Here is a 22903-nt window from a genome sequence, read left to right on the forward strand (position 1 = left end):
TACAGATCATTAGTTGGACATGGTGGTCCATGCCAGCCCGTGCCTAGAATTCCAGCACTCAGAAGGCAGAGGCAGGTGGATCTGTCAATCTGAGAGTAGCCTGGTTTGTAGAGCCAGTTCCAGGGTGGCCAGGGCTACATAGAGAAACACTGTCTTGGAAAGCAGATAAGTGTGTGTGTGTCTGTGTGTGTGTGTGTGTGTGTGAGAGAGAGAGAGAGAGAGAGAGAGAGAGAGAGCGCATAGAGCTTTCTCAGAGATAATGGGTACATTTCAAGTTAGTTATCCTCACTAGGAGCAGGGGACAAGAGTCATCTGGAAGCGGGTGTTGGAATATAGTCCCTGGGATCAGATTATTTGATCTCTCTTATTTAACAAACAGGTAAATGGGGGGAGGGGGGCTCAGGAGGAAAGTGACCTGGCTCACGGAGTAGTAAGGGGTCAAAGCAAAAGCCAGATCTTGCTGGTTGTAAACCCATCATTCACTATGTCTTTCATCTTCCTCGAGACACTTTATCCTCATGACGTGGCATCTCACTTCCAGCGGCATTGTTAGGTTGATAAACTCCAGTGACATTTTATTCACTGTTTAAATATTTCTAGGGAAAGGGTTACTGATGCTTTCCTATAAATCCTTTATTTTTTTGTTTTTTATTTGTTTTGGTTTTGTTTTGTTTTGAGACAGAGTTTCTCTGTGTAGCCCTGGCTGTCTTGGAACTCACCTTGTAGACCAGGCTGACCTCAAACCTTGAACTCAGAAATCCCGCCTGCCTCTGCCCCTCAATTGCTGGAATTAAAGGCGTGCACCGCCACTGCCTGGCCCTATAAATCCCTAATTCTTAAAATTTATTGCTCTTTGTGTGCAAAGTATATGTGAGGGTGGAGTGTGCATACCACAGTGCAGATGTGGGAGTCGGGACACATTTTCAGTTCTTTCTACCTTTAAGTGAGTTCTAGGAACTGAACTCTGGTCACCGGGCAAGTTCCTTTCAGTGACCAGAAGTCAGCATGGTGCTAGCTAGCCATTCTCCGCCTGTCTCCTCCTCTGGCAACAACTTCTAGTATCTACAATGGAATTTGCATTTAACACAGAGTTAAGATCAGAGCAAGATAGCAACTGTTACCTAACAAAGAGTTTCAGCAGACAAGAGTGTGAATTCAAAGCCAGTCTGGGCTATGGAATAAAGTCTATGGTAGCCTAGACAATAACCACAAGACACTGTCTCAAAAACAGAACCAAAAAACCCGCCAGCCTGTTTAGAATATTGCGTGGTGGTGAGCGGTGAAGCAAGCTGGAATCCAGCTGATGTGCTCTGCAGTGTCTCTGTAGTTGCTTTGTCTGAGAGAAGCAGGCACGGGTGCTCCCAGCCAATTTGGATAAGCATGTCACCATTTAGAACACAAGTGGCTTTTAAACAAGTAAGTCTGAGCTTAGATATTGTTTCAGAATTTGTAGAAGTCCTCCAAGACTGCCAAGATGTTCCTTCTGGAGATGAGTTTCTGTTATATGAAAATGATAATAAACATGGGAGCGGAGCCATAATTAAGTTGTGGCTAAAGGAAGTGGATTGGAAACAGGATAGTGAAAGATTGGTTGGTTCCCAGCTGAGACTTTGAAATGTCTCTCGCTCCTCCCAGACTTCTCGAAATGCCATCTTCTCCCTGCTAACTTTTATAATTTTCTTTGTGTATTTTGATCTTGTCTTTTTGAGACAGGCTCTAGCTGTGTTGCCAGCTATTCATTTTATAGATGAGGTTGGCCTGGCGTGCACTAAGTAGCCATACACTGCATACACTGTCCCCAAAGTCTTACAGTCTTCCTGCTTCAGGCTCTTGACCGCCCCCCCACCCCCACCCCCCAGACAAGCTGTCACTATATAGCCATAGCTAGCCTGGAACTTGCTATGTTTAGAATAGTCTGGCCTTCAGCTAATAGTGATCCTCCTGCCTCTACCTCATAAATACTGAGATTACAAGTATGAGCCACCACACTCGGCCTCAAGCAAGATACTGTGATTCGCAGAACTCATCTAAAATGATGTTCCCACTTAGTAGGAAGTTGGTTACACTTTACACTTTGTATCTAGAACAGGCTACAGTTACTCCTACCCATTGCCTTGCACTTTCCTAAGTAGTAATCTAAAACAACAAGTTATACAGCCTCACTGACCACATCAACCCTTAAAAGCAGTAAACCAGGAATTGTTGCAGTGCTTAGGAGGTTGTACAGCCGTGTGGGGAAGGGTTTCTGATGGGGGCGGGGCCACAGAACTGGTGTGTATACTACAGTTGTCTATAAAACATATATAGGGGGAGAGTCCAGGAAGAAAACCCCATCCTGTGTGGGTGTGGGTTGGAGTGGTATGTGGGGGCATATAAGGCCAGCGGACAGAATTGGGTACTGTTACCCTTTTCTCCCCTCCCCCTTTTTCTTTCTTTCTTTCTTTCTTTCTTTCTTTCTTTCTTTCTTTCTTTCTTTCTTTCTTTCTTTCTTGTTTGTTTTTGTTGTTGTTGTTGTTGTTGTTGTTGTTGTTGTTGTTTTCGTTTTTTTGAGACAGGATTTCTCTGTATAGCCCTGGCTGTCCTGGAACTCACTTTGTAGACCAGGCTGGCCTCGAACTCAGAAATCCGCCTGCCTCTGCCCCCCAAGTGCTGGGATTATAGGCATGTGCCACCACGCCCGACTCCCCCTTTTTCTTTCAAGACCTGGCCTGAAACTTTTAAGATAGGCTGGCCGGCCAGCCGGTGCCCTAAGCATCTGCTTGTTATCATCTCCAGCTCTGAGATTATAAGCTTTGTCAAAATACCTATCTTTTTTTTTTTTTAAAGATTTTTTTATTTATTTTTATTATATATAAGTACACTGTAGCTATCTTCAGTCACCCCAGAAGAGGGAGTCAGATCTCATCATTACGGATGGTTGTGAGCCACCATGTGGTTGATGGGATTTGAACTTCGGACCTTTGGAGGAGCAGTCGGGTGCTTTACCCACCGAGCCATCTCACCAGCCCCAACACCTATCTTTTGTGTGAGTTTTGGAGCTTGAACTCAGGTTCATCACTGACTATCTCCTTAGCCTCAAATCTGTTTTCACTCATTCATTCATTCATTCATTCATTTTGAGACAGGGTCTTTCTTTGGCTGTCTTGGAACTTGCTATGTAGACCAGGCTAGCTTTAAACTCCACAGAGATCCATTTGCTTCTGCCTCCTGAGTGCTGGGACCCAAAGGGACCACCCATGGGACCTTAAAATCTTTTTTTTTAAAATGCAGTTGGCAGCTGGTTGGTGGTGGTGGCTCAGCCTTTATTTAATCTCAGCGCTTGGGAGGCAGAGGCAGGTAGATCTCTGAGTTTGAGGCCAGCTTGGTCTACAGAGTGAAAACTAGGACAGCCAGGGCTACGTAAAGAAACTGTCTTGGGGGTGAAGGAGCAGGAAAGAGAAAGAAGTACATTTTCTGGTCATCCAGACTTTTTAATGTGCTAGGATGAAACATTCCAGATGGTACCATCCTGATGTGAATAAAGCAAGCCAGATAGCTGGACAGTCATCAGTAGCTGGGGCTGCTGCTATTAAGTAACAAGTTCCAGTATCTACCATCCCATTTTACACACTCACAGGACAGGCTGTGTTTGTCTGGAGAAATGGTAGGAAAAGAGATTGTGTTTAGGCTTCTTTCTTCTTCCTTTTTGTTTGTTGGTTTGTTTGTTTGTTTTGTTTGTTTCTCGAGCCAGGAATTCTCTGTAACAAGCCCTAGCTGTCCTGAAGTTCGCTTTGTAGATCAGACTGGCCTCAGACTCACAGAGATCTGCCTACCTCTGTCTCCTGAGTGCTGGGATTCAAGGCATGCACCACCATGCTCAGCTTGCTTTTAGGTTTCTTAATGGTGAAGCAAGCTTCGTAAGACACCACCACCATGGGCCTTGAGAACCTTCCAAAGATCAAGTGACTGCCATGAGTGTGTTGGGTATCCCCACGTCTACCTGCCCTCCATCCCATTCTTCCAGGCGAGGTCATGGGCATCGGGCGGTCCTTTGAGGAGGCCTTCCAAAAGGCCCTGCGCATGGTCGATGAGAACTGCGTAGGCTTCGACCATACAGTAAAGCCAGTCAGCGACATGGTAAGCAGCTCTCCTCTCCAAAAGCACCCTGACTTGGGCCCTGCTCCATACCACCCCTTGGCTGGTTGACAGTAATGGCAGCATCGTTCACATGATTTACTATTCCTTATTTCCCTGGCTGTATTTTTTTCCACCCCGGCACTGCCCTGCATCCAGCCGTCTGTGCTCTTCCCCCAACAGGAGCTGGAGACTCCGACGGATAAGCGGATCTTTGTGGTGGCTGCCGCTCTGTGGGCTGGCTACTCTGTGGAGCGCCTCTACGAGCTCACCCGCATTGATTGCTGGTTCCTGCACCGGATGAAGCGCATTGTGACCCACGCCCAGTTGCTGGAACAACACCGTGGACAAGCTTTACCCCAAGACCTGCTGCACCAGGCCAAGTGCCTCGGCTTCTCAGACAAGCAGATTGCCCTGGCAGTCCTGAGGTCAGAGATGGTGGTGTGGGGAGGGAGCTTTTGCCTCGGGAGGCCCATTGGAGGGGAGCCTTGGAAGTTCTTCTCTTCATCTGCCCATAGGCTGTTTCCTTGCTAACCCTGCCCTAGCGCTTGCCTAAGTCAGTCTATACTCCATTCCCACATCTGGTCTTTCCCTTCCTTTAGCACAGAGCTGGCTGTTCGGAAGCTGCGTCAGGAACTGGGGATCTGCCCAGCGGTGAAACAGATTGACACAGTTGCAGCTGAGTGGCCAGCCCAGACAAATTACCTGTACCTGACATACTGGGGCAACACCCATGACCTCGACTTTCGGGCACCTCACGTCCTGGTCCTTGGCTCTGGTGTCTACCGGATTGGCTCCAGTGTTGAGTTTGATTGGTGTGCTGTGGGTTGCATCCAGCAGCTCCGGAAGGTCAGAGGCCCTGTTCTCTGGTAGTTCTCCTGTTCTCTGTGGTGTTTGCCTGTCCTCCCACAAAAGATACCGGATCTTCCTGTTCATTAGGAATTAATAGAAGTCCTATATAAACAACCTCTCTCTGTGCCTGAATCTCATCCGTAACATGTTATCTACCTATGTTTATAGCTGTTTCACGGGAAACAGGCTGGCTGGCCGGCCGACTGCATTGGGGACTTTGGCTAAGCTTCTCTATGTCCTTCCTCTAATGTATGAGTGCTCTATCTGCATGTACTCCTGCAGGCCAGAAAAGGGCATCAGATCTCATTTCAGATGGTTGTGAGCCACCACGTGGCTGCTGGGAATTGAACTCAGGACCTCTGGAAGAGCAGCCAGTGCTCTTTAACCACTGAGCCATTTCTCCAGCCCCTGTGTGCTTCTTGTTAATCCCTAATGTATTTCACCCCCCTCCGGCAGATGGGTTATAAGACCATCATGGTGAACTACAACCCAGAGACAGTCAGCACCGACTATGATATGTGTGACCGACTCTACTTTGATGAGATCTCTTTTGAGGTGAGAGGGATAAGGGCTACCAAGGTACTTAGGGAATGAGTGGGATAGGCTGAGCAGTCAAAGATTCCTTGGTGCTTGGCAGGGGGCGGGGAGGGTGAGTGAAGCACACAGCTTCCCTGAGCCTTTTGGTTGCCTTCGGTTCCTTTCCTGTACTACAGGTGGTGATGGACATCTATGAGTTAGAGAACCCCGAAGGTGTGATCCTGTCCATGGGTGGGCAGCTGCCCAACAACATGGCCATGGCTTTGCATCGGCAGCAGTGCCGAGTGCTGGGCACCTCCCCCGAAGCCATCGACTCAGCCGAGAACCGATTCAAGTTCTCCCGGCTCCTAGATACCATCGGTATCAGCCAGCCTCAGTGGCGAGAGCTCAGTGACCTTGAGGTGGGCTGGGGTCTGGCAGGAAGCCGCGGGGCGGATGTCGCTTGTGGGTGAGTGTGAGCACCCCACTGACCCTCCTGTCCCTGCAGTCTGCTCGCCAGTTCTGCCACACGGTCGGGTACCCCTGCGTAGTGCGCCCCTCCTATGTGCTCAGCGGTGCTGCTATGAATGTGGCGTACACCGACGGGGACCTGGAGCGTTTCCTGAGCAGTGCGGCCGCCGTCTCTAAGGAGCACCCCGTAGTCATCTCCAAGTTCATTCAGGAAGCAAAGGTGAGGGTCTCCCCGCCAGCCCCAGAGGAGGCTGTGTACTCGCTGGGTCACAGGCACAGTGGCCGGGAGGGATGGCTTGTGTCTGACAACGCTGTTTCACCAAAGGGCAAGGAGAAAATGACCCTGTCCTACAATCCCGCTGCCCGTGTTGCCTCCAGGAGATCGACGTGGACGCGGTGGCCTGTGACGGCATCGTGTCGGCCATTGCCATCTCTGAGCACGTGGAGAATGCAGGTGTGCATTCAGGTGATGCCACGCTGGTGACCCCCCCACAAGACATCACCCCGAAAACTCTGGAGCGGATCAAAGCCATTGTGCATGCTGTGGGCCAGGAGCTACAGGTTACAGGACCCTTCAATCTGCAGCTCATTGCCAAGGTAATAAGTCAACAGGAAGGGACAAAAGCCTGTGTTCTCTGCTGGCCCCACCGCCACAAATCCCTGCACTGTCTCCTACCCTCACTCACTCAGGCAGCAAAGCTTGGGAAGGGCTCACGTCTAGAGCCCACTGCAGTGTCAGGGCTGGAGCCCACTGCGGTTTTGGAGCTGGTCACGATCATCCGGCTGATTACTCAGTCGAGAGAGAGGCTGACACCCAGGTCACTAGAGTGGTTGTCAGCCCACCTGGGCTTCACAAGGCCTAACCTGAAGTTCCTTTCCTAGGATGACCAGCTGAAGGTTATTGAATGCAACGTGCGTGTATCTCGCTCTTTCCCCTTCGTGTCCAAGACACTGGGTGTTGATCTAGTAGCCTTGGCCACAAGGATCATCATGGGGGAGAAAGTAGAGCCCGTGGGGCTCATGACTGGCTCTGGAGTCGTGGGAGTAAAGGTAAATTGGGCGATGGGCCCCTTGAGCCTGGTGTACAGATCCCCTAATTGGTATAACAAGCTCAGGTCAAAAACTAGATGATTCTGTAAGATGTGGGACACCTGGCTGCTTTGTTTAATTCATTTATATTTTTGAGCTACTGGAGACTCAAACCCATGGCCTCAGGCAAGAGTGCTGCTGCTGAGCTAAGGAAGAGAGCTCAATGAACAGAACTCTCACCCACACAAGGCATTATTGCCCAACCATAGGATGATATGGTGGTCATCATCCCTTAAGAGTTTACCCTGTAGGAGGCAAATGAAGTTTGGTTCAAAAATAGCTTGTTATAGAACAGTCTGTGATACACCTACATAACTGAGTTATAAACCAAATGTACAAGGAGTTTGGAGATGGGCGGTGTTGTTTCTAGAGTGTGTTTTGGGAGACGGGGTGGTACTGGAACTGAATCGCAAGAATGGTAAGGCTGTTGGGTTTGCAGAGCTCCTTGGGCCTGGGTCCAGGGCCAGAAAACAGCCAGAGTAGAGGCCAGCCCTTCTGTGTGGGTGTGATGGGGACAGAGCTCCTTTTCTGCCCCGACTCCTGACTCTTCTGTCCTGTTGCTCCCCCAGGTACCTCAGTTCTCCTTCTCACGCTTGGCCGGTGCCGACGTGGTACTTGGTGTGGAGATGACCAGTACTGGAGAGGTGGCCGGCTTCGGAGAGAGCCGTTGTGAAGCCTACCTCAAAGCCATGCTCAGCACTGGCTTTAAGATCCCAGAGAAGAACATCCTGCTGACTATTGGCAGCTACAAGGTACCAGGGCCACCCGGGCAGGAGGGAAGACACACGGCACATGGCTTCGGCTGTCTAGGCTAGGACTCACTTGCCTCTGCTCGGTTTCAGAACAAAAGTGAGCTGCTCCCAACTGTGCGGTTGCTGGAGAGCCTGGGCTACAGCCTCTATGCCAGCCTGGGTACGGCAGACTTCTACACTGAGCACGGGGTCAAGGTATGTGGTCACTTGCCACTGTCCCCCAGGCCCCAAAGGACCCTCTCCTTTTCTCTTTGCCCCAGGGTAGAATAAGCAGGGTGTGTTTCTCGAAGGCTCTTCTGCACTGTTAAAAGTTCTTGTGTTTTGTTTTGGCTTTCTTTCCAAGTCTTGTGCATGTGTACATGTGTGTGGGTTCGTACTGCTATTAATGACCTAACTCCGCTCACAAGGGAGAAATGCTTTTTCAGTTGAGGACTATCCCTTGCCAGTAGCAAACAGAGGCAGCCCCTTGTCCCAGGCCTATGGACTCCCATTCTCACTGCGAGCTAGATCTGCTCAGATAGACCTTCCCAACTGTCTTAGTCAGGGTTTCTATTCCGGCACAAACATCATGCATGACCAAGAAGCAAGTTGGGGAGGAAAGGGTTTATTCGGCTTACACTTCCAAATTTCTGTTCATTGTCAAAGGAAGTCAGGTCAGGAACTCACACGGGAGAGACTTGGAAGCAGGAGTGGATGCAGAGGCTGTGGAGAGACACTGTTTACTGGCTTGCTTCCCCTGGTTTGCTCAACCTGCTCTCTTATAAAACTCAAGACTACCAGCCCAGGGAAGGCACCACCCACAATGGGCCCTCCCACTCTTGATCACTGTACTGGCTGGTTTTGTGTCAACTTGACACAAGCTGGAGTTATCACAGAGAAAAGAGCTTCAGTTGGGGAAGGGCCTCCATGAGATCCAGCTATAAGGCATTTTCTCAGTTAGTGAGCAAGGCAGGGGGGGGGGCCCTTGTGGATGGTGCCATCCCTGGGCTGGTAGTCTTGGGTTCTATAAGAAAGCAAATTGAGCAAGCCAGGAGAAGCAAGCCAGTAAGCAGCATCCTTCCATGGCCTCTGCATCAGCTCCTGGTTCCTGACCTGCTTGAGTTCCAGTCCTGGCTTCCTTTGGTGATGAACAGCAGTATGGAAGTGTAAGCTGAATCCTCCCCAACTTGCTTCTTGGTCATGATGTTTATGCAGGAATAGAAACCCTGACTAAGACAATCGCTAATTGAGAAAATTCCTTACAGCTGGATCTCATGGAGGCCTTTCCTCAAGGGAGGCTCCTTTCTCTGTGATATGCCAGCCTGTGTCAAGTTGACACCCAGAACCAGGCCGCACAGTGACGTTTTGGGGGGTGATGTTAGCCTTGACCTTTGTTCTGGGCTGGCAGGTAACAGCTGTGGACTGGCACTTTGAAGAGGCGGTGGATGGTGAGTGCCCACCACAACGGAGCATCTTGGATCAGCTGGCTGAAAATCACTTTGAGCTAGTGATTAACCTGTCCATGCGTGGGGCTGGGGGTCGGCGTCTTTCCTCCTTCGTTACCAAGGGCTACCGTACCCGGCGTCTGGCCGCTGATTTCTCTGTGCCTCTCATCATTGACATCAAGTGCACCAAACTCTTTGTGGAGGTAACACAGCCCCAGGTGCTGGCTGGGGGTATGGCGTTAGGAAAGGGCCATGTGTTCACAGTAAAGCTTGGTGGCTCCAGAGGCTGGGAGGTGGATGGAGAACAAGAGTGTGGGTTATGGAGAAATGGGTCCTAACTTACCTCCCAGGGTCACCCACGCGTCCCTTAAGTCTGTCCTGATTTGCTTCCCACTTGCAGGCCCTAGGCCAGATCGGCCCAGCCCCTCCTTTGAAAGTGCACGTTGACTGCATGACCTCCCAGAAGCTAGTGCGCCTGCCCGGTGCGTGAGGCCTTTGGGGTGGACTGTCTGCCTGGGGTTACGGACTGTGCAGGCCCTAGAATCGCTCTTGGTGTGAGCTCCCTCTTCCATGGTGCTCTTCATTGAGAACTTGTATCAGTGGCTGTAGCTTTTCTCCCACGCCAACTCTGATCTCGCCCCCAACTTTCTCCTAGGATTGATTGATGTCCACGTGCACCTTCGGGAACCAGGTGGGACACACAAAGAGGACTTTGCCTCAGGCACAGCTGCTGCCTTGGCTGGGGGTGTCACCATGGTTTGTGCTATGCCTAATACCCGACCCCCCATCATTGATGCTCCTGCTCTCGCCCTTGCCCAGAAGGTGAGCCGCTATACCCCAGAGTGCTGGTCCCTTGCTGACTTACCTGGGCATAGATGGCAGCAAACCTGACCTCGTGCGTATGTACCCTATCTAGCTGGCAGAGGCTGGCGCCCGCTGTGACTTTACCTTATTCCTTGGAGCCTCATCTGAGAACGCGGGGACTCTGGGTGCTGTGGCCGGCTCTGCAGCAGGCCTGAAGCTCTACCTCAACGAGACCTTCTCTGAGCTGCGGCTGGACAGTGTGGCCCAGTGGATGGAGGTGAGCTGTGTGTCACCACACGCTCTCTCTCGGCTTGAGGCCTCGTCTACCTGAGCTGCCAGCAGAGAGGATTCAGGGGTTTCTGAGGACCCTGGGCTCTGATGAGTGCAGCAAGACAAAGGCTCAGCACTTTCTCTCATCAATTCTTTCTGTCCCCAGCATTTTGAAACCTGGCCTGCCCACCTCCCCATTGTGGCCCATGCAGAGCGGCAGAGTGTCGCTGCGGTCCTCATGGTGGCTCAGCTGACCCAGCGTCCAGTGCACATATGTCATGTGGCTCGGAAGGAAGAGGTGAGAGTGCATCAGAGCTCCTGGTACCCCTGTCACTTTCCCAGGAAGACCAGAGGTTACTGACTGTCCTTGGAGGCAGGAAGGGGTGGGAGAGCCCAAGGCCAGTACCTTTGGCACATTTGGCCCTCGCTGTTCTGAGAAAGAATGCCAAGCATAGAGACGGAAGGGCAGGGCATGTCACGTCGGGGACCTCCTGTGAATTGTCCTCTCTCCCCAGATCCTGTTGATTAAAACTGCAAAGGCGCAGGGGCTGCCAGTGACCTGTGAGGTCGCTCCTCACCACCTGTTCCTAAACCGGGAAGACTTGGAGCGCCTGGGACCTGGGAAGGGAGAGGTCCGTCCTGAGCTTGGGTCCCGAGAGGATATGGAAGCCCTGTGGGAGAATATGGCAGTCATCGACTGTTTTGCCTCAGACCACGGTGAGAGGGCCCAGCGCGCATCTCCTGCCTCATTATGCTTGTGCCCCAACTCAAGCTGTAGGGCAGCAGCTCTAGGAAGAAAGTGGCAGCCAGGCCCGGGCTCTGAGGTCCTTAAGCACAGGGATTGACAAATGCTGATCGAAAGAAGGAATGAGAGGCTATGTGTGCAGGGGTGGAGCCCCAGAGGGCAGCTGGGTCAACAAGGCTGCAGGGTTGGTAGAGAGGACCGTGGCATTGCTCCAAGTGAAGTCTTGGGATGAGGTGGCTGAGCCTGCCTCCCAGAGTGATAGCTGTTTTTCTCACAGCTCCCCATACCTTGGAAGAGAAGTGTGGGCCCAAGCCTCCACCTGGCTTCCCGGGCCTAGAGACCATGTTGCCGCTGCTGCTGACAGCTGTGAGCGAGGGCCGCCTCAGTCTGGATGACCTGCTGCAGCGATTGCACCACAACCCTCGGCGGATCTTCCACCTGCCTCTCCAGGAGGACACCTATGTAGAGGTGAGCGGTCGAGGGCCTGGAGTTGGGGAGAGCTCCACCCTCACAGCTATACTCTGTGACTTGACCCTTGACCCTTGACAGGTGGATCTGGAGCATGAGTGGACAGTCCCCAGCCACATGCCCTTCTCTAAGGCCCGCTGGACCCCATTTGAAGGACAGAAGGTGAAGGGCACAGTGCGCCGTGTGGTCTTGCGAGGGGAGGTCGCCTATATTGATGGACAGGTATGTGTTGGGTTCCTTCCCAGGGGTCTCAGAAGTGACCTCTTGGGCACTTTCATTTTACTCCCTGTCCAGTATAGCCCCACTGCCCTGTGTCCCAGGTGACACTTTCTTGCTGGTGTCTACATCTCTACGAGTCTCTGTGAACTCCCTGTTCCTTCATGCTCTTTGCCTTCCGTTGTTCAGGTGCTGGTACCCCCGGGCTATGGACAAGATGTACGGAAGTGGCCGCAGGGGGTTGTTCCCCAGCCCCCTCCTTCAACTCCCGCCACCACCGAAATCACCACGGTAACTACCCTGCCCCTAGGCTGGGTCTGGCCACCAGCCCTGGGGTGTGGCCTAGGGCTGGGCTAGCAGCAGTTCCATTGGTGGGAAGTGCTACACTTGATAGTTAAAATCACTATACCCGCCTCCCTGTCCACTGCCAAGTGGACTTAATTTTCAGTGTAGGAAGCCAGCTCTGAGAATCACAAGGCTGGTGTTCATGTGTCTGCCCAGGCCTCGTTGCTAGATTGCATACACCTCCAACAGGCTAGTGTGTCTGCCAGCCGGTGACAGCATGTGGGGAGGCTGCAACAGTGCAGAGGTGGGGTGGGGTGGACTCTGGCTTCTCCCAAGGGACTGTGTGTGGCCAACACGGAATCCGTAACTTTTCCACATGCTGGGCCATATCCATTGCAGACACCTGAGCGACCACGCCGAGTCATCCCGGGCCTTCCTGATGGCCGCTTCCACCTGCCACCCCGCATCCACCGGGCCTCTGACCCAGGTCTGCCAGGTAAGAGAGGTGGCTGCGGCACGGAGCAGGCCCTTTCCTACTGACTTGTACAGGGACAGATGCTGTTCCACATAGCCTGATTGATGGAGGGATGGGACCTGTTCTACATCGTGTCCTTAGTAGGCCAGGGTTGGGGGCCCAGTCTCTTCTCAAGCCTCTCTTTCAAGTCCCTTTCTTGCCACACTCTCTTGCCCTTGCACCTAGTCTGATCCACTGTACCCTACTGAAGTAGTTACTGCAGCAGGAAGTAGCATCTTCTCACAGGCCTTTTTCTGTTGTGGGCAGCTCTGTACCTCCGCCCAGGAGCTGGGATCTCATGGGGCAGCAGAGCATGGGGTAAATCCCGCTTGCTGGTTGGTGTGAACTTGGCCATTCCTCTGCCTCAGATCCTTTATGCCAGCTGGGAAGGCCCTGGGAGGGCACACTCGGCCCATACAGCACAGCACCACAGGGAGTCCTGGGTTCCTCCCCATAGATGCTGCACCCTTCCTGCCTCCCCTAACCTGCTGTAGCACCTGTGATTTGAGGTGGCTTTAACACAAGCACTGGGAGCAGAGGTCATTGTGATTTGGGCCCACTGCACCATAGCCACCAGGTGACCTCTGTCCTGTTGTCATTTGCAGCTGAGGAACCTAAAGAGAAGCCACCCAGGAAGGTAGTGGAACCAGGTGAGTCCGCACTGATGCATATTTACCTGGGGGCCTCTGTAGTCTGATCCAAGTAGGGGGAGCCTTCTGACCAGCCTCTTCTGCACCACCCCTCACTGCAGAGCTGATGGGAACCCCTGATGGTCCCTGCTACCCTGCACCACCAGTACCTAGACAGGCATCACCCCAGAACCTAGGGTCTTCTGGCCTGCTGCACCCCCAGATGTCGCCCCTACTGCACTCCCTAGTGGGCCAGCACATCCTGTCTGTCAAGCAGTTCACTAAGGATCAGGTACCTGAGGGTCACAAGGCGGTGACACACAGAGCTTGAGGGTTTGGAGTGTGGGTGGCAGGACCTGCGAGACTGACTTGAGATCCTTCATAGATGTCTCATCTGTTCAATGTGGCGCACACGCTACGGATGATGGTACAGAAGGAGCGGAGCCTCGACATCCTGAAGGTCAGGGCTGTGGCTGCCAGCTTTGCTTCCTATGGCCCCTGTTGGAGCGCTGTGGGCAGCCATCCATGGGCCTGCCTGGTGCTGCCATCTTGACCAGCACACGGCTTCCTCCCAGCAGTGACCCTACATATGGGGTCATCTGATCTGAATTGTGTTAGTCACAGGGAAGGGGGGGTGCGGGGGGGGCAGCCGTTGACATTTGCAATCTGAGGTTATACACACAGTCATGGCTTTAGCTCTGAGTCACGGTAGTGTGGAAATGTCGTGCGGTGGCAGGTCTCGGGAGGTTCTCTGCGCCCTCTGGTGTGAGAGGCGAGTGCCGCCCTGGGTGCATTCCTGAGGCACACATGCACATACCACTTCTGCTGGTCCTTTCCCCAGGGGAAGGTCATGGCCTCCATGTTCTACGAGGTGAGCACCCGCACCAGTAGCTCCTTCGCAGCAGCCATGGCCCGGCTCGGGGGCGCTGTTCTCAGCTTCTCAGAAGCTACATCCTCCGTCCAAAAGGGCGAGTCCCTTGCTGACTCGGTGCAGACCATGAGTTGCTATGCTGATGTCATTGTGCTCCGACACCCTCAGCCTGGAGCCGTGGAGGTGAGGCCAGCCTGTCCCCTCAGTACTCTCAGATGGGTGGCCAAGGCTGATCCCAGGAACGTAATGTCCCTTCCTGCCCACACACAGTCTTAGGTTGGGCTAGATGGGGGGGGGGGGTCCAGGAGACGTGGAGTGGAGGCCGAGAGAGCGAGCCTTCCAAGCTGCGTTGGGCCAGGTGGTTCTCCCACGGTTTCCTGCCTTCACAGCTGGCAGCCAAGCACTGTCGCAGGCCAGTGATCAATGCTGGGGATGGAGTTGGGGAGCACCCCACACAGGCCCTGCTGGACATCTTCACCATTCGAGAAGAGCTGGGGACTGTCAATGGCATGACGGTGAGGGTGACGAGGACTGGAGTTGGGGGGGCACTCTAGGCAGGGTGTGCCGTGTCTAGGAGGCTCCAGCCTTTAAAATGGCAGGAGAGGTGCTTGTTGCAAGCCCATCTGGTGACTGGCTGCCTCCTTTAGATCACTATGGTCGGTGACCTGAAGCATGGACGCACAGTGCACTCCCTGGCCTGCCTGCTCACCCAGTACCGTGTGAGCCTACGCTACGTGGCACCTCCCAGCCTGCGCATGCCACCCAGTGTACGGGACTTTGTGGCCTCCCGAGGCACCAAGCAGGTGAGATCCTGGTGACTTAGTCCACGCCAGAGAGCCCGGGATTGGGCGGTGAGAGCCGTGCAGGGCATTCACCCAGCTCCCTCCTTAGGAGGAGTTTGAGAGCATCGAGGAGGCGCTGCCCGACACAGACGTGCTCTACATGACTCGGATCCAGAAAGAACGATTTGGCTCTGTCCAGGAATATGAAGCTGTGAGCACAAGGCCTGGGGCTGGACCGCAGGGCATCCATGGGAGAGGAGGGTGGGAAGGGGCACGGGCTAGAACGCAACAGTTAAGTTCCAGGTCCCAAGGTTGCCGGGCTGCGTGTGAGTGTGCGGCTCCCTGGTTGTGTTCTCTGTGGCCATCCCTGAAGTCTCTAATGGAGTCCCTACCTACCTTACAGTGCTTTGGTCAGTTCATCCTCACTCCTCACATCATGACCCGGGCCAAGAAGAAGATGGTGGTGATGCACCCAATGCCCCGTGTCAATGAGATAAGGTGATGCGGCCCCTCTGCCCTGGGATACCCTTGGCTGGCTGTGGGAAGGGTCCTTTGCCTGGACGGGCTCTCCAGGAGCTGGGTGGTAATGCTTTTGCTTCTCTCACAGTGTGGAGGTGGACTCGGACCCCCGGGCAGCCTACTTCCGCCAAGCTGAGAACGGCATGTACATCCGCATGGCCCTGCTTGCCACCGTGCTTGGCCGTTTCTAGGTCCCAGCTTCCTTTCTTGTCTCTTCAGGCCCAGCTGCTGGGCAAGGAATCCCGATGCCCCCCCCACGGGGGCAGCACACTTAGCAGACAATCCTGGAGCATACAGATAGCCCAAGCACATAGATGTACTAAACTGGGACCATGCTTTAGGCTCCAGACGAGAGTCTTTTCTAACTTGGGGATGCAGTCTCAGATACTGGGGGCCCCTCTGCCTCATCTCCATTCTTACACCTCAAATCTGTACAGTTACTTTTGTACTGACTGTAATAAACAGCCAAACAGTTCCTGGTTCGTCATGAGTACTATAGGCTAGCAGAGGATGCCTCTGGTAGGAAGACAGACAGACACACACACACCCCCACACACCCCACACTGGTCTCTGTAGGGTTCCAGCTGACACTTGGTGCTCTTCATGTGTTTCTCTGACATCAAAGCTCTCCTAGAGACTCTGGCTTATGTCCAGGCTGCTCTGGGCGAAGCGGCAGGCCATGTCCTAAGCAGTGGGGCTTGGCCTTCCTGGTAGAACACCCAGGTCCTGGTGAAAGGGAGGCCGTGTACTGGGTGGGGGCTGCTGAGATTCGTTGTCCCTCTTCCTTTCTGATGAGCTGTGACCTTCAGTGGCCTGTGCCAACACATCCTCGAACCCTTACCATGGTACTCTCCAGCTGCCATCCCTGGGGGCCCCTAGGGTAGGTGCTAAGGGGGTGTCACTCTTGGGGCTGCAGGTGAGAGTTGAGCAGCTATTCTGGTCCATGAACTTGAACAACAGACCATGTCCTATGCTCAAGGCCGTGTGCACTGCGAGTGGAGATTTAGACAATTAATTCACCTTTGCAGTTTGTTTTCAGGCTTTTGAAACAAAGACTTGCTGTATCTTGCAGGTGTGTGTAGAATGTCTTATAACTCAAGCTGCCCAAGGTTCTCAGCCTCCTTCACCCTCCCAAGTCCTTAGAGGATTTTCAGTTTTAGGTTATAAGAAAGGCATCCAGTAGTTTAAATACCTTCCTGACATTGGGACCCAGTGGCCCAAGCTTCTCAGACTCAATTCAAGAAAACAAACATCTTCCCTCTGAGTAGTTAGCACCTTGCAGCAGTGGGAGGAGACTCTCCCATCCTTAAAGTGGTGCAAACAGAAACTTCACACATATTTTTCTTTCATTTCAGCAGCCTTTGGGCCACTTTCTCAGCTGTGCAAACTGGCTCAGAGAAGTTGGTGGGTGCTTGTGAGACTGATAGCCACAGCCTGCTTGACTTCAAATCCATCTTTCTATTAGAAAGGAACAGGTCATAGCTGGGTATGGTGGCACACGCCTTTAATCCCAGCACTTGGGAGGCAGAGGCAGGCAGATTTCTGAGTTGGAGGCCAGCCTGGTCTACAAAGTGAGTTCCAGGACAGCCAGGGTTATACAGAGAAACCCTGTCTCGAAAACCCAAAAAAAAAAAAAAAAAAAAAAAAAAAAAAAAAAAAGGAACAGGTCATTTCTGGCTTTAAAGACATCCAAAACCAGGAGAGACGGGCTACACAGATGAAGTAGCGGGAGAGCAGAGAGCAACTGAAGTGTTCTAAATGGAACCTGTTTGCAGAGACCATGACTCAGAAAGGGCGGGTGGGCAGGCGCAGGGCTGGGTAAAAGATCTCAGGTACACTACAGCCTGGCAGAGGGTGGAATGGTCTGCTGTACAGAGGTGAGCCAGGTTTGGCAAAGGGTTCCCGCTTGGTGGGGGTGGGGTTGAGATACCATAGGCTGAGATTTGTGTATCAATTCTCAAAGGAACATGGGTGCTGTTGAAGAGCAGTGGATCTAGGTACAGTTTTATGTTCTAAAGAGGGCTGAGACAGCCAGGCCTGCTATTGTGTGAATGAACCCCTTCCTGTCTTGAATCTTCTCATTTCCAGCCAATTCCCCAACCGGAGGGGTAAGCCTGACCGGCTGCAAGCAATACCACATGAAGGATATTTCTTACCGGTGCTTTGTTCCACTTAGACTGTACAAGTGTAAAACTGGAGCCCATGAGGCTGCCGCAGATTTCTGCAGAACTTGGAGCCATCCCTCCCCGTGTGGAAGCGGTATTGCTGCCAAGTGGCATGCACATTTTCCTTAGTTGCTAAGTGGTGGGAGGTGTTCCTGCCCTGCTTGCTTTGGCTCTCCTAATCATAACACAGCTCTAAATTGAATAAACTCCCCTACAGCCAGAAGTTAGGTCTTAGAATACAAGGAGATAAAAATGAAAGCAGCTATTAGCAAAGAAAACATTTTAATTAAATCGCCATGTCTGGCTGAGACTTTTCTCCATCTGCCGAGAAGCCACCTTGAGTGTGCTGTGTGATTCTCACTAGCCGCCTGAAGTCAGTTTCCTGACCTCAATACTCAAGACATTTGACCTATTTTTTTTCGGGATCAGTTAACAGTTCTGTGTCAGGTGCTGACCTAAGCATTTTGCAGATCTAATATTTCTTTGGGTATTTTAGATGAATCCTTCAAACCTATCCAACCCATCGAAAGACAGCTCGTCATTTACCTCCAGCTCCTCGAGGTTATAGAAAATTGGGAAAATTACAGCAAGTATAGAAAATTGCTTGAAAGTCAGTGGCCCTCCAGAGCTCTGCATCCTACCCCCTAGCTGACCACTAGGCGTGTCAAGGCCTGAGAGCCGTGAAGAGTGGAGTTTGAAGTTTCCCGTGTAAATCTGGCAGGAGGCTGACCCTGTAGCACCATCCCACAGATGGTAGGGATGTTGGCTGGTGAGAGACAAAACAGGATGAAGACAAATGGGCTGAGCTTGTGGGGAAGGCTGGAGGCAGCACCCAGAATAGATGGAGAAGCACTGTCCTACTAGCAGGGAGATCAGTCAGGAGCTTGCAGTACACTGAGATAGTAAGTCAAGATGATCTGGGTTAAGAAATGGCAGGGGTGCTTAGTGGTGGTAGTGGTTCATGCAGGTGGATCTCTGATTTCATGGCCAGCCTAGTCTACACAGCAAGTTCAGGACAGCCAGGGCCACACAGAGAAACCTTGTCCTGGAAAACAGAGAGAGGACAGGAGTGGGGAGGTGTATAATTGTGGTACTGCGGGCTGGTGTGTTAAGCTGAAGAGGCAGAGGCAGGAGGATCATGAGTTCAAGCCCCCCCCCCCCCCTTGGTTCTACCTATAGCAGCTAAGTAAGACTGTCATACCTCTGATTCCAGCACTTGGGAGACAGGCAGGCAAATCTAAATTTGAGACATAAGGAGTTTGAGGCCAACCAGGGCTACCCAGTGAGACCCTGACTCACTAAAAACCACCCAGGGACTGGGGAGATGGCCTAGGGATCAAAAGTACTGGAAGCCTTGCAGACTGAATCATTGCACTCTAATGAGGAATGGGAGGGTGTCTGACCTCTTGTGGCCTCCACAGGCACTGCAGGCATGTGTCAGTCATACATGAAGGCAAAATACTCACACACATAACACATGCACGCACGCGCACACAGCCCTTTTTTCTGCAACAGGGCCTCACTGTAGTTCTAGGAGTCACAGAGATAATTCCTGCCCCTGCCTCCCTAGTACTTTGATAAAAGGTGTGTGCTACCATACCTGGCATAATAAATAAAAAAGTAATTTTTAGAGATATGGACAAGTTGGAGCTCTGGAGTGGCTGAGTGGTTAAGGCTAATGCTCTTACAGAGATCCCAAGTTTGGTTCCCACATCTACTCTGGATATTTCACAACATGCATGTGAGTATGCATAAGCTAAAGTATTTGGAGCTGGAGAAATTGTTAGGTGGTTAAGAGCATATAACATTCTTCCTGAGGACCAGAGTTTGATTTCCAGCACCCACATATAAGGGTACTCACAACAGCCTGTAACTCCAGTTTCAAGGGATTGTCCAGGGTTACCCACACATATGTGACATACTTCACCCACCACATAATTAAAAATAATAAAATCTCGGGATCAGCAGTTAAAGGCTAGGCTTACAACCAAAAGTATGAGTTTGATTCCCAGTATCCATGACTGTCCCCATCCAATAAAAATAATTGTGGTTTGTTGTTGTTGTTGGAAATGGCACAGAGGGTACTGGACAGGTGACTCAGACAGAGCAGTGCTTGCCTTGCAAACAGGACCCAGGTTCAATCCCCAGAGCCTGTGTGTTTGTTATTGATTTTGGTTTTTGAAACAGGGTCTTAGTACACAGCTCTGCATGTCCTGGAACTCACTATGTAAATCAGGATAGCCTTGAACTCACAGAGATCCACCTGCCTTTGCCTTCTGATTAAAGGTATATATCACTATGTCTGGCTGGAACTAATGTTGAGATTCCCTCCAAACTCTGGCAGCCCCAGCTGTTGTCATGACACCAGCCACAGGAGGCGCTGCTCTGACAGTCTGGTTCCCTGATGCCAGTGCACCACAGCACCCGATTCAGAGTAGTGTGTAGTGAAGTTCCTGAATGGGAGGTGGGTACGGCTTCTCTCTCTCTCTCCCTCTCCCTCTCCCTCTCTCTGTCTCTCTCTGTGTCTCTCGCTCGCTACAGGTATAGATGGTTGTGAGCCACCATGTGTGTGCTGAGAAATTAACTTAGGACCTTTTAATTGCTGAGCTGTTTCTCCAGCCCAGTGGCTCCGGCTTTATGAACAGACCATCCTGTGCTTTCCCCTGAGCCTGACAGAATGTCCCGCATTGCTGAGTCTTGGCCCGTGACTCTCGTACAGATGGAGTCAGGCTCCAGCTTCCCGATGAAAAGGGGGTCTCTGCCCTGGTGTCTCTGGCCCACTCTGTTTAGCACAAGCCTCTAAGACCCAACAGCCTCAGCTACCGTTGGTCTCCGGCCGCTTCTGAAGAATCCCAGCTCCACTTTCACAGGACAAGCCCCACTCTCTGCCTATCTCTCCTCATCCTTGCTAGGCTTCAGTTCTGGTCCCTCTCTGGCCAGCAGGCCCCCTCCTCCCCACCCAGTCACTCAGCCGCTAGAGGTGCCAGGCCTTTGATGGACGGATGGGTCCTCCCTCCCCTGCCTTGTGTTCCTTCCAGCTCTTCCCACCCACCCCCACTTTAGCTCCCTCACTTCGCTTCTCCCCGACCCCATATTTTATCGTCAGAGAAGGGTACCTGGAGGAAGGGACTTCCAGATAAGCAAATGGGCTGGGGATAATAGGAAGGCTGATGGCTATGCTGCAGATAAGGGCTTTCTCTTTCTCGGCTCCCTTGGGAGGAAGCACCAATGAGGAGTGGAAAATGCTCCAACTGGCTTCTTGGTCTGGCCGTGCTCCTCTATCTACGACACAGCCTGTGACAGAAGACAGAAAGGCAGAGGAAACAGGGCCCCACCTCCCTGCAGCCAAACAAACTTTAAATCTCAACTCTGACAGCTCAGCCTCAGTTTCCCTTTCACTTCAGTCCTCTGCTGAGTCGGTCCCTGTCTCTGCCACAGTGCCTGGTGACTTTACTCCTCTCTCTGCTTCCTGGGCTTTACCCTAAAGCTAGTGCCTTTTTGTGCATCCCCTCCACATACCAGGCATGCTTACACCCATGGTGTCAGGGAACCCTTATGTCACCACTGGGTAGGTTGAAATCCAGGGAGGCAGTGACCAGAATTTGCAGAGCTGGCCCCAGAGCCCCAGGTCTGGAAGCAGCATTATGCTGGAACAGAGAGTGCTTCAATGGTCTGGGGTAGGACGGGGGGGGGGGGGAGGGCTAGCCTGTGTTCCTGCCCTGTCACCCAGGTCACAGGCAGGTGACCACAGTGAATCCTTTCAGATCATCTTGTGGGGTATATATAGGCTGATAGCCAGTCTGGAAGCATGGTCTCTTTGTGTCCCAAGTACTCGGCTCCCTCCCCTGACGTGGGCATCTTGGTGGCAGCAGATTAAAGCTATTCAGAGGGTGATCATCCCCACGTCCTCCCTGCCCACCACTCCTCTCCATTCCCCCACTCGTCCCCACCCCCATGCTGTCACTTGGGGCCTGTAATCAGTGAGACGGAAAATGAGAAAGTGTCAGGAGGTAGCAAAGCATGACGAGCAGCTGGGGCAGCCCCTGCTGCTGCCTGAGTGGGTGGACCCCAGCCCTTCACCCCGGCTCCAAACCTAGCCATTGCTGCCACCCGCTAAGTGCCTGGCCTGGCCAGGCTCCCAGCTGGATGTCAGTGAGGGAGCCTACTGTCAACATGTCCAAAAGCCTCTTCTTGAGAATGTCATGAAACCGTGTGCTGCTGGGGGGGGGGGAGTGCGGGGGGGGGGGGGGATGTGTCCAGGATGTGCCGTGGTAATCAAAGCCGCTGACACCCCGGAGCCCACTTACATTATATAGATATTAGCATGCACTTAGGAAGTGGAGGCTGGGCAGCAGTTACTTATGGACGTGAGTACAGAACACACTTACCTCCCCTTTGTTGCACCCCAACAGGATATATTGCTTTTATGTCTAAAAAGTAATTTTAGGATAAAGGATTCCCATTATGGGGAGGAAGGGTCACAGAACTGTGAATGGGCCAATGACTATGACCAGGCCCTGGCCTTTGTGCTGGAACTCTATCAGCCCAGGGAGGAAGGTCCAGCTACCTCCTGCTACTCCAAGCACAGGCCTAAAGCCAAAGCCTAGCGAGGCTGCTTTTTTTTTAAGGACTAGCAGGATATAGTAGCTCAAGACTATAATCCTAGCTCTTGGGAAACAGAGACAGGAGGGTTGAGGGTATAAGGTTAGCTGCACAAGTGAAAGCCAGAGAGAGAGAGAGAGAGAGAGAGAGAGAAAGAGAGAGAGAGAGAGAGGGAGGGAGAGAGAGAGATGAGAGCACATTGGAGATGTAGCTCAGTTGTTAAAGCATTCTTGTGTCACATACAGGAAGCCCTGGTTTTGATTCCTACTTTGTACCTCATAAAAAACAGCAGCAGCTGCCAGGTGGTGGCGCACGCCTTTAATCCCAGCACTTGGGAGCCAGAGGCAGGTGGATTTCTGAGTTCGAGGCCAGCCTGGTCTACAGAGTGAGCTCCAGGACAGCCAGGGCTACACAGAGAAACCCTGTCTTGAAAAACAAACAAAGAGTTTAAGATTATCCTGGGCAACACAGCAAGTTGAATGCCAGCCTGGTCTACATGAGACTCTGTTTTTAAAAAGAGACAGGTGGGGGCTGGTGACATGGCTCAGCGGTTAAGAGCACTTCCAAAGGTCCTTGAGTTCAAATCCCAGCAACCACATGGTAGCTCACAACCATCTGTAATGGGATCTGACAACCTCTTCTGGAGTGTCTGAAGACAGCTACAGTGTACTTACATATAAATAACTCTGAGAGAGAGAGAGAGAGAGAGAGAGAGAGAGAGAGAGAGAGAGAGAGAGAGAGATGGCACAGGCCTTTAATCCCAGCACTCAAGAGGCAGAGGCAGGAGGATCTCTGAGCTAGCCTAGTCTACAGAGT

At 52.2% G+C, this 22903-nt stretch overlaps 1 protein-coding gene and 1 long non-coding RNA gene across 6 annotated transcripts in view; one reads left to right on the forward strand and one right to left on the reverse strand.

Annotated features, from left to right (window-relative positions):
* Positions 1-15795, forward strand: part of Cad (carbamoyl-phosphate synthetase 2, aspartate transcarbamylase, and dihydroorotase) — a 23860-nt gene extending 8065 nt beyond the window's left edge. Inside the window, exons 16-45 of one of the 5 annotated variants that reach the window (XM_006504091.4) lie at positions 4004-4116; positions 4297-4541; positions 4716-4962; positions 5422-5520; positions 5679-5903; positions 5990-6172; positions 6331-6549; positions 6835-7002; positions 7611-7793; positions 7884-7988; positions 9181-9420; positions 9618-9699; positions 9873-10039; positions 10134-10298; positions 10458-10589; positions 10807-11008; positions 11314-11504; positions 11586-11726; positions 11910-12011; positions 12405-12501; positions 12787-12837; positions 13125-13169; positions 13271-13440; positions 13534-13608; positions 13990-14202; positions 14409-14534; positions 14667-14822; positions 14911-15012; positions 15205-15299; positions 15409-15795. In XM_006504091.4, coding sequence (XP_006504154.1) covers positions 4004-4116; positions 4297-4541; positions 4716-4962; positions 5422-5520; positions 5679-5903; positions 5990-6172; positions 6331-6549; positions 6835-7002; positions 7611-7793; positions 7884-7988; positions 9181-9420; positions 9618-9699; positions 9873-10039; positions 10134-10298; positions 10458-10589; positions 10807-11008; positions 11314-11504; positions 11586-11726; positions 11910-12011; positions 12405-12501; positions 12787-12837; positions 13125-13169; positions 13271-13440; positions 13534-13608; positions 13990-14202; positions 14409-14534; positions 14667-14822; positions 14911-15012; positions 15205-15299; positions 15409-15511 — 4442 coding nt within the window. In that variant the 3' untranslated portion in view covers positions 15512-15795. Of the gene's footprint in view, positions 1-4003; positions 4117-4296; positions 4542-4715; positions 4963-5421; positions 5521-5678; positions 5904-5989; positions 6173-6330; positions 6550-6834; positions 7003-7610; positions 7794-7883; positions 7989-9180; positions 9421-9617; positions 9700-9872; positions 10040-10133; positions 10299-10457; positions 10590-10806; positions 11009-11313; positions 11505-11585; positions 11727-11909; positions 12012-12404; positions 12502-12786; positions 12838-13124; positions 13170-13270; positions 13441-13533; positions 13609-13989; positions 14203-14408; positions 14535-14666; positions 14823-14910; positions 15013-15204; positions 15300-15408 lie in introns of those variants that run through there. The other 4 variants (NM_023525.2, NM_001289523.1, NM_001289522.1 and 1 more) reach the window with 4 other exon arrangements.
* Positions 15796-17748: 1953 nt separating this feature from the next.
* Positions 17749-21167, reverse strand: Gm38601. Its single transcript, XR_868326.1, has 2 exons — positions 20602-21167; positions 17749-18722 (listed from the first exon to the last, which is right to left on the reverse strand). It is a non-coding gene; the product is annotated as a predicted gene, 38601 (long non-coding RNA).
* Positions 21168-22903: the final 1736 nt, after the last annotated feature.

The sequence above is a fragment of the Mus musculus genome, chromosome 5 (assembly GCF_000001635.26).
Source record: "Mus musculus strain C57BL/6J chromosome 5, GRCm38.p6 C57BL/6J".
NCBI lineage: Eukaryota > Metazoa > Chordata > Mammalia > Rodentia > Muridae > Mus > Mus musculus.